General features: G+C 42.9%; 1 protein-coding gene across 1 annotated transcript in view; it reads left to right on the forward strand.

The window, feature by feature from the left end:
• Positions 1-2,151: 2,151 nt before the first annotated feature.
• Positions 2,152-14,823, forward strand: part of tesk1b (testis associated actin remodelling kinase 1b) — a 25,769-nt gene continuing 13,097 nt past the window's right edge. The window contains exons 1-2 of the mRNA XM_023396832.2: positions 2,152-2,386; positions 3,273-4,015. Of these exons, the coding sequence (XP_023252600.1) occupies positions 3,824-4,015 (192 nt within the window). The 5' untranslated portion in view covers positions 2,152-2,386; positions 3,273-3,823. The remainder of the gene's footprint in view (positions 2,387-3,272; positions 4,016-14,823) is intronic.

Here is a 14,823-nt window from a genome sequence, read left to right on the forward strand (position 1 = left end):
AAACCGAGATATCTGCATTCTGTTGGGGAATCAGTCGTTGTTCAGCCTTTGCCTGAAAGCTGGGAGGGTTTGGTTTGTCTCGCTGTTGTCCCCAGTCAGTCTATAGAGAGAGAACACAGAGAGACGTCACACAGAAATCTCTGTCCACGAGTAAACAGCCCCGCCAGGTGATAAAGTAGCCCTGAGACAAGTCGGAGGGGTCAGCGGGGGTCAACATAATCCCCCCCGTCACACACATACATACACACACGCATGAATGCTTGCACATAATCCTCACACACATGCTCACTGAAGCCCGACTTGGACTCAAAGCAAACGTAGCAGTCGGTGTGATGAATAAGTGATCAGCAGCACTAAATAATAAATCGTACACATTATTATCAGCGACAATAGTGTGACTTTAGTGTCTTTCCTCTGGCTCCAGACAATAAACTGATTGTATTAATAATGCAGCTACAGACCAGGGATCTGTTCAGCAGGAGGACAGAAACCTCGAATCACACACCTCGGGCTGAATGTGTTAACGGTGTGTCATCGCTCGGAGTATGTGGCTGTGAGGTGTGACATGGCTCCACGCTGTACGACACACTTTCTTTTATGGCTCTCTGACAAACCGAGCACCTTCAGGTGCCCCACACAGTGTTCACGATCAGGTGTGAAGAGCATGAATATCCACGTCTGTGTCATCCTTTAAATCTCTTATCAAAATGTTCTTTTCTCTTTCTTTTGTCTCTTCATTTCTTTTAATCTTGTACTTCAGAAATTAATTTGATCTATTTTACTCTCAACTAATTGTATTTTTTGCCCACAAGTTCCCTTTTGATTAGATTTTATATGTAATTATATATTGTTTATTCTAATTTGCTTGCCTTGTGTGAAACACAACCACATGCTCTGTGCGTTTAATGGGTCATTAAAATGGCTTCTTTTCATCCACATGGGACTTATTTCAGTGTTTTATTGGTGTTTTATGCAGCATCTTATAAAATACTAGAAGCGAAATTACATTTTTAATAATTCATCCTTATTCACATGCCAGTTTGGAAGAATTCTAGTCAACACTTTCCAACTGGACTTGGCCTTTATTTGTTTTATTAAATCTTTAAAAAATATTTCCCACCAGGCGAATCTGCAGTGTTTCAGATGGAAAGTGTGCACTCAGCAGGTTTACAGACAGTCAGGAGGGGAGTGAGGGGCTTTTAATTGTGTTTTGAGATTCAGACCGCAAATTAGTTTGATAAATATCAGTTTAGCCGGACTGCATTCACTTAGAAGACATCACATAGATCCCTGGTTGGCAACCTCTTTGGCTTGTGCATGCATGTCTGTGTTGAGATTAACTCGTTTTAAGTGTTCACAGTCGTCAGGAGGTAAAACTGTGAATCAATACAGAAAACTTTCAGTACAATAGGAGTTCTTCTCCCTTTTTGATATTAAGTTAATCATGTTGTGACACAAATTTATTTTGCAACCCCTTGAGGGATCCTGACCTCCAGCCAGTGCTGGAATAACACCTGGGTAAAGTGGGCAACTGCCCCAAAAGCCCCAGGTTCACTGCAAGTCCTGTTGTTTCAATAATCATAACTTTGTTTGGGAATTTGCACCAATGAAGCAAAAATATCAACCAAGGCAGATCCTGCGTCGTGTCTTGGGGGTAAAATGTAAAACAAATTATAATTCAGTTTGTGTGTTTACATGGTAAACATTCCTGAGTAAAGTTGTGTGTAAGATAAATACTGAATTATTAATTGGTTTGTGCAGTGTACAAACAGAGGGTGGTGGTGGTGGGACACCTGCATCATCTACATCCTCCTTAAAACTTGACAATAATCACTGAATGATTTGATAAAGTATGAAGTCTATTCCAATATCCCACTGAGCTTTAAATAAAAAAAGCATAAGGAACCCGGAGAGGATCTAATCTATAATGATAATATCTATTCATGGCTCTGAAAAGCCTGAGAGTTTTCTAGTTAACACACAAGCTGCTGTTGCCCCTCACGATAAACAGCTCGGACACTGTGGCACAGAAAGTGTAGGTGAGAACTGGGCCGGTTTAGGCGCCCCCACAGGTGCATTTTTGCGGTGATCACGTGTGGACCCGCCCCGCCTCCCCGCCTCCAATAAAGCACAGCAAAAGTCACCGCTCCTCTTCCTTCAAGCAGCCAAACCCAGAGCGAGGCGGGCAGGCGGGCAGACGCAGAGCGGCAACGGCGGGGACGTAAAACGAAACCACGGAAGCCCGTGCGCGTGAAGGCGGTTCGCACAAAGATGATTAATTAGTAAAATAAAGCCGACGGTAACCGGACGCCGCAGCTGATCCGGGCTCGGGGCTCAGCAGAGGACACCGGCACATGTGGAGGTTGTGTTTTCGGAACGAGGCCAGGTGAGTCAGACCCTCCTTTTTTGCGGGCAAGCACGCGTCTCCTCTCGATCGCGGTACAGTCGCGCGTCAGCATTTTCACTTTGAATCATGAAGCTGACATCCTCCGTGTGTGTGTGTTTGTGTTTGTGTGTGTGTACGTGCGTTTGTGCATCCCTAGGGGACTTTAGTCCGTGACAGACGAGCTCACAAACTCGGCTCAGTTTGGCATCCATAATTTAAGAGCCGCAGTCAGGCTGAGGGTAGATCCGCGACACGCAGGTTTGTGCAGGGCATCAAGGAAGCTCCTGCAGGCTGCGTGCGTGCGTGCGTGCTGGCTGAAAGACCCCCTGTGTGACCGAGCGACCATTAGGCTACTAGATGTGTAAATACTGTCCTAGTGATTGGATCAATTTGAGAGAGCGCAGCAGTGTGTGTGTGCAAAGTGCAGGCAATAACGATGAGAGGTGATATTGCTGCATCCACTGCTGTTATCTCTGAGGAGCAGATAACACGTCAAACAGCCTCATGTACCAACAACTCTTTTTTATTTTGTTTTATTCTAAATCAGATTGTTTTTTTTATCACGTCTTTTATTGAATCCATTTTTTTTCTCGTGTGTCTTTATCGTGATGCAGAGAAAATGTTGAACACAGTTTGAGAGCTGCAATCAAACCTAATGACGCGCACCTTGAAGCCTTGTGCGTCAGTGCAAGATAGTTTTTGTAATCTATAAGAATTTGCCAATCATCAGATTGTCAATAACTGCTGCGGCGAGGCAACGCGTTCAGTCGATGTGAGCAGGAGCAAGAGTTTTAGCAGCAGGTCCCTCGCGTCAGATTGCACACACTTTATGATTTAGTGAATTAACGCCCCTGTTTCCGCCCCCCTCCTCATTGTCCCTCTTCAGTTTTAATAGGCTGCAGCGTCTGTGAGGCAGCCCCGTGCGCACTGGAAGCCCAGAATTCAATTGGTGGAACCAGGAGGGGAGCCCCGGCCTTTTCCACTGCAGGAGGAGCAGAGTTGGAGGAAACGGAGCGAGAGAGAGAGAGAGCGAGAGAGCGAGCTGCCAAGACAGCAGCAGCAGCAGCAGCAGCAGCAGCCTGCGCAGTTTAGAAAGAACACGGCACTGCCTCCTCTGCTCTGCTGCACGGCATGAGGGACTTCACCCAAACTGCGCACTGACTCTGCAGGATGCACCGCTGCAGCTGCGTAGTTTGCTGAAGACGGACACACAAACCACTGCAGGAATTTGAGAGAGGAATTGAGACGGACCGGTCGCTGACCACAGCTGCGACATTTGGTTTCCCCCACTGAGCGGTTATCATTCCTGCCCCGCGCCGTGGCCTTGTAGCGGACATGGGAAATGTAAACAGCAGTCGGGCTGGATTTTAAACTACGCACACGTCCCACGTCCTCCTCCCGCCCCCTCCTTCTCCTCCTCCTCCCGGGCTGTCCGAGATGGAGATGGAGACGAGGGTCGAGCCGGAGCAGGAGGGAGAGGCAGAGCCGCCCATGCACAGCGTACACGGAACCAACCGGATCAGACCGTCCTCGTACCGGGCCCTGCGCAGCGCCGTGTCCAGCCTGGCCCGCCTAGATGACTTCAGCCGCGAGAAGATCGGCGCGGGGTTCTTCTCCGAGGTGTTCAAGGTGAGAGAAAGTGCTTCATGACTCACTTTCACACTCTGCTCAAGTTATGCACAGCTTGTTCGGCTTATTGTTGAGGACAGGCTCAAGATTTGGTGTGCACATCCTGCAGGTCTCCATGGATACACAGCATCAAACTCTCTGTGTTTATTAGATTTAGGATGACAGTGCGTGTGTGAGCTGAACTTAAACTTCTTGACAACCAACAGTGAGTTGTTGACTTCCTGTTAACTCCACTTGATCAACTCACCATCTCTCAAACAAGTGGTATCCATGGCAACCAGTGCATCTGAACCCAAACACCAGGTAGAAAAGCTGTATGATGTTGACTAATTGCAGGAGGAAGTTGGTGATGGGGAGGGCATCACGGTGTAAATGTACACCTCACCGTCTTGTCCTCCTCTCCACACACACACATTTGCAGTGACCCACATGTTGTGTAAGGTGGACGCTGTGTTTTGGTGCGTAAGTGGATATGGTCAGGGCAGGTAGATCTGGAACACGTGTAGGTAACCCTACGCCCCCCCTCTCTGTTCGGACCAGCAGCCTTCATCCCTCTAGTCACGCTGCTGTTCACTTGCATAGAGACTAATTCCAGGAACGCCTCATTAATGATGACAGCCCGGTGTGAGAGAGGGAGCACAACACAAAGAGGAGCTGGCCTGTGGATAAAATGAATCCATCACCTTTTTTGAGAAGAGATCTTGTTTCATATGCTGATGGGGAGGATTTATTTAATTGGATTGAAATCAATTTACAGATACTGAAAAGTTTGAGATGCATTCAAAGTTCAGAAAGCTGAAGCTCCACAAGTTTTTATCTTGAGCTTTATTTCAGTTTAGAGTCATTTTAAATGGGGGGGGGACAAAAAACCAGCGTGGCTACCTGCTGGACATGGAGCATGCAGCTGCTCTTTCATGGAAAATAAAAAGACTTTAATAAGATCTGGGACGAACACTGTGACTTAATGAATTTCTCCCTGAACATTAAATACCAGGTTGCGCTCTGCCACTGGTGCCTTAAGGCGGGTTCGCTGACTGATTGAGTGTCTTGCTTGACGCTGTGGTTTTGATATACAGATGTGATTACTAGTTAAAGTCCTGCCTCCTCTGAGAGGAGAGAAGTTTGTATAGTTCACACTCAGAGTGGGTTCATACAGATTTCTACCCTTTTTGTGAAGGGTTTGTAGTTTGTAAATATCGTTTAGATTTTGTGTTAAACTGGGACAATGAAACAAAACCCTTCTTGAATTCTCCACCAAAATACAGGAAACTAATTATTAGTTTTGGTCTAAGTAAGTATAAGTCAGGATCACAGTGAACTGTGACACATTGTTATGATTATGTTAGTGTGATTAATCCACAGAACATGATGTTGGAATATATCAGAACGTGTATTCACTTTTTAAATGAATGAATGATCCACATTTCATAAACAACTTTGAGGAGGTGTCATGTATCTTTCAAAAACATGGCAATAAATTGATAGAAGTTATAGTATTAATAGTAATAATAATCATTTAAGTCATTTATCAAGGAAAAAACATAAATATTTACAGTATTTATGGATTTATTGTGTGTTTATGTAATTATAATTTGGGGTTTGAATTATTAATGGGACTGTGGGTCAGATAAAGATGTTGTGTTGGGCTCTGGGAAAGTGAGATGGACATTTTTCACTATTTTTGGAGATTGGTTCAGATTAGATTATACACTGATTAATCATAAAAAACCAAAAACCACAGAGCAGGCTTTCATGAAATTATTGGTTTGCTTCACATTCTACATTTCACATCTACAGTAAATCACATAACTATGAGTGATGCTGTTTTTAAAATGGCCTGATTTCACTGCTCTTAGACAGCTGGCATTATTGTTCATATAGACGTGGTTACATGTGCAGTTTATCCCTGTGTTATCGGATATTTCTCCTCGTATCACTCGTGGGTCAAACAAAGGTCTCGTGTCAGTCTCATCAGGAGTCAATGGATTGATGCTTGTCATAATTTTGGGAATCTTGATGCTTCAGAACGACTATAAAACAGCTGCTAACTTGCTCCTTAGTCGACCAGTGAAACTAATCCCAAAGCAGACACTTGACATTAAGTGACTCGTGATCAACACTGTGACCAAAGCTCCAGTTTTTTTTTTTTTTTTTTAATCACTATGGTGATGTAGTAATCAGTCATGTAAGCAGTGAGACTAAAGGGAAGCTTTACTCTTCACTTTCAACAATAACTGAAAATTAAACACATGGCAGAGGTAGAAGTGCCAGCGATGATGCCTTCATGTTAATAAGAGCTTATTCAGAGCGCTCTAATACCCATGTGGGAGCAGTGCCAAGACTCTCAGGAGTAAAAGTGATGTGTGTGTATTTTTTTTCTCTGGTTCCTCTTTCCAAGTGTTTGTCTGATCTGTGGGTCTGTAGCTGGATATGTGATGTGGCTATAAGGGCATCTGTCTGGGAAAAAAAGCAGGAAAATTTCACAGTTGAGACACTGGAACATTTTTGTTTGAAAAATGAGGATTAGTCTTTCAGAATTGCAGCAGGTTAGTTTCTCTCATTAACTGACTTTCAGCTGTGTTGTGTATGTGTGGCCAGAAGATGTCTTGCCGTATTTTCGATGACTCTACCATACAGCGTAGTTTTTGTAATCCCAAGTGGGGGTGGGGTCAAATGGTTGGTATGACAAGTAAACAGAAATTTCCAATAACATGCAAAGGTTAAATCGTGAACATTGGCAGGATGGTGGAGTCGGAGCTCTTGCATGCCCCACAGTGACTCATACCAGCATATTCAAACCTTGCAAGTAGCGAGAGATGAAGTGGAAATGCATGGTTGTGACACTTGATAGAAACTCTTTAATTAGCTGTGGTGAACAGTGCAGTCTTAAACATGCATGGCCGAGTCGACCCTCGGCTCATTAAATAAAACTTTTTGTGTTGTGACTTCCCTCTTGTGGATTGTCCTTTTTTTTTTTTTTTTTTTTTTTTTTGAAGAAGGCTCTTCAGGCCACCCAGCCTTCAGAAGCCACTCCCTCAGCTTTGCCCTTTGAATGGCCAATGAGCATGCAAATGTGACCATGTTTACTGCTGGCTTGTCAAGTTGGCACTTAGGTTTGGATCAGCTTGCCCTTTGATAGCGCCATATAAATGCAAAATTGTTACCGCAGCTATCAGTCACATTTCAAAAGTTTGCTGACGTTGCTGAGTGAACGATTGTTCCTCTATCCTGCTTTAGTTCAGAGGAAAAGGCCTGACTGTTCTGCTGTGAAACCTCTCTCGAATGGTTTGTTTATTAAATTTAGTGAGCACTAAAATGTATATGTTGCATATACTTACATGCAGGCTTTGAAATGGATGTCCTGAGCTAGGCTACAAAGGCTCTGGCCTCCCGCCATGTGTGTGTGCTGTTGTTGAGCTTCAGTCCTCAGTGCAGATCAATGGAGGCTCGCTGCAGGCAGACAGGCAGCCATTCACCTCTCCAGTGTGCAATTGTGCAACCTGGAAAAAAATAAAAGAGCAAGACAAAAAAAGGGGGGGGGGGGGGGATGGGAGCACACGTGTCAAGACAAATCTTTCAGGTGCTGTTTTTCATCTTCCTTTTAATATTCTTCAAAAGAGAGTTTTTTGTGTGTGTGTATTACAAGAACCTTGTGCAAGACTCCTGCTTTTGTTTTGTTTTGTTTTTTTTCCATCAGCCTCAAACTCAACCTGAAGGCTGAAAAGCAATAAAACCCCTCAATCACAAATAAATTGCACCATCACTCAACGGTTCAGTTAACTGCAGGAAGTCATTATTTATGTATTCTGTCTGTTTCTCAGGCCTGCACACTTTTTGAACAAACAGGATTGGTTCGATTTCTAATTGGATTACTGAGTTAGTGCGTCATTTTCCAGCTGTTTCTGTTCCAATAATAGATGGTATATTTGCTAATGCAGATAACACCTGCTGTCTAAGAACCAGGAAACGGAACAGGCTGCCTATCGGATTTGGTTCTCATTTGGCCTTCTCCATAATTTACATGAGTCATGAAAATCTCACAATGTTGTTTTCAGACACTTACAGCACATACCAGTCTACTCAAGGCAACTTTAGTACTTTTACTCTTATTTTTGTAGAAGTTTTCTCTGTCAGACTTACGTCTTGGAATTTGGTCAGTATTTGTCTTTGGAGTATTTTCTAGCCAATTCTAACTACACAAAAATATAATGTTTGAAAGAAATGGACTTTCATGTGAGGAGTTGGATGAGAAGGTCGAAGCCGCATTTATGTCTGTATGCTAAATGTGCAGCTGCTAGCTTAGCTAATGATAACAAATTTTACCAGCATTTCTGAAGCTCACTAATCACCAATATTTTATTTTCTTAATCTGTGCAAAACTAAAGTATGAAAATTAAATGTTGTAGTTTTACAGGGATTTTTGGTAGGTTAGTGGTTTCCCTGTTTCCATTTTTTGCTAGCTAAGCTAACCGGCTACTGCCAGTGTGTAGCCTATATACAGTGTCTACCACATAAACATGAAATTGGTGTCAATCTAGGGTGATGTCCCTGTTTTCTGGGGACAGTCCCATGTTTTCGTTGGCCTGTCCCTGGCTGGACCTGTCCTCAGAAATCTCCCCGTTTGAACTGTTTAGCATTATACTGGTTTTGGCCAACAGAGGGCACTTGCTGCTAGATGGCGCAGCTTCAAAAGTGAAGTTAAAACCCTCAAAAATATAGTTACCAAAGAGATTTTTCTTTTCCTTTTTTGTCATCTCTAGACAGAGAAAAGGTTAGCTGGCTTACTCATGGGTTAGGAATTCATAACCGGGCAGTAAACTAACAAAAACATACCAAAAGCCCCCCAGCTGGAACTTGAAAAAATAGTTTTCATGTTGGAAGAAGTGAAGAAGAAATTGCCTGACTGCAATGGATTTCAAATAACAAAATTCACAACCTTTTTATGAAAGAGGATTTTGATTGTTTTGGTCTGTGGACACTTATGAACTGAAGAAATGTAAATAATTGAGGAATAGAGAGATAATAGGACTTCACCACTGCTTCAAAGGTAGGAAGTCGTCATTTTAGCAGTTGTTCATCAATAGTTTACTTCATGAAACTGTCACTGTCCGCCTTTTTTCTGTTTCATAGGTAAAAACATTGGATAGTTTGAAGATGTATTGATCGCTGAACTGGAAATGTCCCCAGTTTCCGTTTCAGAAAATCTGGACACTTTATATCAAAAGCAAGTAAATGTATTTCCCAAAATGTCAAACTATTTAAAGTGTTGTATGAAATTCATGTTTCAACTATGAAAAGGCTGCTGTTGAAAACTAGCTAACTCTGGTACAAAACTTCACGTAGCATTTACGTTTAATATTGTGCACACCCCCTTTCAAATGAAATAAACCTGTTTTTAGTGAAATATTCAGAGACTTTTGTATTTTAGAAAGATTTCAAGAAGGTTGCCGTTCTCTGCTGATTCAATATAAAGTTATCTGTCATAGACCTAGCCAATCTTTGTTCTTCTTGCTCAACATATAACCATACAGCACAGATTGATAAAGTTTTATAGTCTTGCAGCTTCAGCTGACTCATTATTTTTCCATTAGAAGAATTAACTTTGGGGCTGATTCGATTGTTTGTCTTGGTAACTGTCGCGAAAAGTGGGAAGCAGAGTTTGAAATTGAAACTTGGGCTGCATTTACATGAGTCACATCATGAGAATTTCTTCTTAACAAAACCAATCATCATGGAAAAGATCATACCTGCTGTGATTAGCCCGCTTAGACTGTAGTGATGGAGGTGTGCGAGTGTTTAGGGTTGTTTTATGGTCACGTATGAGATATGACGATGATAAGCCGCAAGAGTAATTAGATAAAAAGAGGATAGGAGTCTCCAGAGGACAAATACTGTCAACATGATTCGGACAGCTAATGTGTATATGGGGGGGGTGTGTGTGTGTGTGTGTGTGTCAGCTGCTTGTGACAGAGCGGTAATGTGAAGGAAATGGGTTGGCAAACACTGCTGTGGTGCCTCTGCTTGTGTGTTCATTGCGTTGTACGTCTGTGTTGTGTATATCTACTTTTAACCTGCTGTCCACAGCAGCGGCTCGGCAGAAATTCAGTATCGACTTTTCGACCTTCAGTTGAATCGTATTGTGCTGCCATCTTGCAAAATGTTGATTTTTAAATGAATGATTTCATGGTTAAAGAGTTTTGCATATCGTACAAAACACATGACATTGCACGAAATATCTTATATTGTATTTTGTAGTTTTGCATACGCAATATTGCCATTAGAGCTGCTGCTAACTATTCATTTTGCTATCACTTAATCATATGATATATATATATTGATATATAAAGAAAATAATACAGAAAATAGTGAAAAATTGTGATTTTAAGACCAAAACATTTTAGCTTTAAAAAAGATTAAACAAAATTATTACAGATAAATTTCTTTTACTAAGTGATAAAGCGATTTCATTTCAACACCAGTTGTCAAATAATGCGAAAAATATTTTATCGATTTCAAACATAAGCAACATCTTCCATCTGTAGAGCTGAAATGATCGTGTGCTCATCGGTTAAATCTGTTGTCTGGATTAAAACAATTTTCGAGGCCTGATATGCCTTGATTTGATAATGGGTTAAGTTATGGAAGAGAATACATGATCGTTCTAAAGAAAAGATTCCTCTGTGACATCTTATTGTTTTTGGGTTCAGTTCATCAGTATCTTATCTTGAAGAGAGATAGGGATTTTGAAACTGTTCCACGGGGACGTGTTCAGATGTGACCGATTCTTAGGAAATCCTGGCTGAAAAAAAAGACAGATTCTTAGGAGCTGCATACGCACACAATCCATGATCCATCATCAGCTGTCACCTTTGTGCTTATGATCAGTTTGTTTTCAGGATTAGGAGGATGTGTGTGTGTGTGTGTGTGTGTGTGTGTGTGTGTGAGTGTGTGTGTGTGTCCGTGCTGTCTTCGGATGGTGGTGTTGGTATGGCAGAGCCAGTGCAGACTTGAACATCAGAGGCTTGGTGTAGCACTTTTCCCTCATTATTCCTCTCCTCCCTTTGCTCCAGTCGGGACCTGCTCCCTTGCCATTCACTGCACAAGTATTTAGCTGTGTTTATGTTCCGCACGACCACACGAAAGCGCTGAGCCCGTCAAGCGCCTGTCTTCACTTGAACCGCCATGTTTACTGCTTTTTTAAAAACATTTCAACTGGATTTAGGATTAAAATGGAGAAGTGTCGGGGTGAGAGTTGCACAATTATCTGTTTTCAGATACATCCTCCTCTCCATCATCGTTACCAGTGTTTTGTTTTTGATTTTTTTATACATTTATCTCAAAAGACAATCGATGTGTGTTTACATCAGTGCACAATGAGCGTTTCCTCACGTCCACGTATTGGCAGTAGTTGTAGTCTTTTTAGCTGGACCTCAAGGAAAGCCACTCCCTTGTGATAAGGTAAACAAATGGCTCAGTGTTTGCATGTGTGTGTCCAGCCAGTATCACAAAAATTGTTACATGGTTTTTTTTGAGGTGGAGCAGAGTTTTTCTTTTTGTCATCTGTCCCGTCATGCTTTTTTTTCAGTTCAAACACCAAAAGCCAATTAGTCATTTATCTCCAGTGTTATCAAAGCCACACAGAGTGTACTTCTTTCGCCCATGTTTTTTTAGATATCTGTCTCTGAGATCTCTGCCTCCACCCTGATGCAGTGGAAATGAATGGAAGTTAATTTGCGGTGGCGTTTTTTTTAAAGGATCAACAGCAACGTCTCTTTCCATGAAGCGTGTCGTCGTCACTCTGCGTAATCCACAGAGCACCCTGGGGACAGTTTCTATAGGAACTACTTTCCACTGAAGACACACTTTTTATTTATTTGTTTGTTTAAACATTTTAAAAACATAACCTGAGCTATTGGTCAGCAACTGGCCAGTGATCATAAACAAGTTTTTCTACATGTATGAACTTGAATGACCCCCCCATCCCCCCTCATGTTCAGGCTTGTGTAAAGGGGGGGTGGTCAGTGCAGCGTTAGACCTGGACTGTTCGCTGTTCACCCCCCCCCCCCCAGGTTGAGTTTAACAGAGGGAGACCTCCCTGCTCACTCACTGATGGACCCTTGGCTCGGTGCCTCGTCTCAGTCGCCTGCGCTCTCACTCTGACGCCCTCACACGCTGCTTGTGCTTCTTCACGCTATAACTGAGAGCTGAGCCTCAGGCGGTCGCTTAAGCTCCGAGTTGTTTTGTAGGAGAAGTAATTTTCTCAATTCTCTGACACACACACACACACACACACACACACACACACACACACACTTCACACCTCAGCATAAAGCTCATGTGTGAAGTGAAATTGGTAGAGGCTTTCCTGTTTCTGTCTTAAAGTGATGCTTCAAAACGCGTCTTCCAAGGCAAATGATGCTCCAGTCTGGTTTTTAAAAACACTGTAAAAGTTGTTGAACGACGATGATACTTTGAGGAGTAGATCCTGTCTTTATGTCTGGCTGTCGGATACTTTCTCATGTAAAACCCACAACAACCTGACTGTTGGCTAAACGTTTAGATCTCATTGTCTTTGCTCTGCAGAGAGTTATGTCCACAAGAAACGGATTTCAAAGCAGTCTTGATGCATTTCCACTGAAGACCCCCGCTGTTTATTTGGAGACCCCAGCGTGGTTTATTTAAAAGTTGATTTAGATGTTGTGAAAGTTAACGTTCAGCTGCTGAAATGATAACAATGGCCCCTGCTGGTGGGAAGTTGTGAAGTAATCCACGAGAGAAAAGGAGGCCTTTAGAGTTGACCCAGTGTCCTGAGGCAGTCGTGTGTGTGTGTGTGTGTGTGTGTGTGTGTGTGTGTGTGTGTGTGTGTGTGTGTGTGTGTGTGTGTGGTCACACTCGGCTGCACTCCACTGCTGCAGCATATAATTTGTTCTGCAGAGAGTTTTCTCCTTTTAACTCTACATGGTGAAAGTATGTGGACACCTGAAAAGTATTTGTCCACATACTTCTGGCCGTGTCACATGGACTGAACATCTGCCCAGACGGGGCCGTGGCCACCAGTGAGGACACCGAGGTCATGTCCTCAATATTGTTTTGAAGAAGTTTTTGGCATTTTACTGTCCTGTGAAGGATGTTTATTCTATTTTTATGCCGCGTTCAAATGTGTTTGAGTAGAAAACTTTCAGTTTGACTCATTTTAAGCAATAAATACACACAAATAAAATCTAAATTTTGTAAATTTTGGTATTTGTCTACTGAAAGTATATTCCTGGCATTGTCAGAAAGCCTTTGAAACAGCATTCAGGGAATTATTTTGAGAGAGAGAATTTACTTGAAATTTATTTTAGCAGCTAAATTATTATAGAATATAAAAACAACAACCCTGGACTTTGGGTTTGACCTCATTTTTGTAAAATCCCAGCCACAACCCTGCACACACAAGCAATGATAAAACATAACTCAATGGTTTCAGTCCGTTTCATCCCTAAACGTGAGACTGAAACAAATGTTCCTGCAGTCTTCATATGTTTTGTCTAAAGACGCCTAAACTACATTAAAACCCCATATATATTAAATGTATGACACGTCTCTCTTGCCCTTGTGTGCGTCCTCCATCTGCAGTTTGTGGCTGTGCATCAGTCTGCCTCCTCGGGCCGCCGGCTAATGACAGACATCACTGCACACGTTGGCTGCACAGAGCGAGAGGGAGAGCGATGCCCGTGACCTTTCCTCTGCTGACAGCAGTACTTTATAAGGCTGAGCGTGTTTTTTGAAGGAGAGCTTTAGGGAGTGTCTGAGCGCGTGCATGTGAGCAGAAGCCTGTAGTATGTGTGTGTGTGTGTGTTGCTCCATCTTTTGTGTAGGCGTGGACATTGGCATTCCAGTGGCAAGTCGGTGGAGATGACCGGTTAAGTGGTTGGCATGAAGCATGTATAAAAAATAAAAGGAAAAAAAAGAAAGAAACACTATATGCTTCTTGTGGTGGTGTTGCAGAGGTAAGCTTCTCAGATAAACACACCACAAACACACGTATGTGTGTGTGTGTGTGTGTGTGTGTGTGTGTGGTTGGGAGATGAGCATGTAATGCTGTCTTCAAATAAGTGGGAAGGCAGACGTGTGCAGAGAAAAGGTGGACAAGTGTGATGTAAATCCAGAGCCATGCATGGCCCAAGGTCCTGTTTGCCTGATAAATCTGTGCTACTCAGGAGGAGGCTGTGTGTGTGTGTGTGTGTGTGTGTGTGTGTGTATAAAGAAACCTCTTAATCGGCTACAGAGCTCCGTCTACCAGCTACATGAGTCTGCCTCATCCTCTAAGTGCTGTAAATATATAAAGAGAGGCAGAGATTAGTCCTGCACTCCCTCCAAACTCCTGCTGCCTGTTTAAATGTGTGCTCGGACTTTCCCGCTCTGCAAGAGGAAGCAACGACTGTAAGCAATTGCCTGTGCGCGATTTACATGTGTGCATCCATGCATGTGTTGCAGCACTTTGCCAAAGGCTGAAGTCCTCAAGTGGCTTTGTGGAAAGAAAGGATTTAGTGCAGCAGAGATTGACTCTCATTGACTGGCTGTTACGATGAAGAGGGCTGCCTTCATCCTGTGTGTGTGTGTGTGTGTGTGTGTGTGTGTGTGTGTGAGAATAGCATTACTCGCTGCACTCTAGTCTGGTCTCTAATAGGCTTTGTGGATTTTTATTTTTTTCCCCATCACCACTCGACCCACAGCCCAGCTGAGATCCAGGTCAGTGTCACACTGACTTCAGCTCAACGGCTGTGACTTCAGACTTTGGCTACTTGCCCCCCCCAGCCCCCACC

This window comes from Seriola lalandi, unplaced genomic scaffold (genome assembly GCF_002814215.2).
Source record: "Seriola lalandi dorsalis isolate HSWRI2012SDOR001 ecotype SW California unplaced genomic scaffold, Sedor1 jcf7180002054983, whole genome shotgun sequence".
NCBI classification, from domain to species: Eukaryota; Metazoa; Chordata; class Actinopteri; order Carangiformes; family Carangidae; genus Seriola; species Seriola lalandi.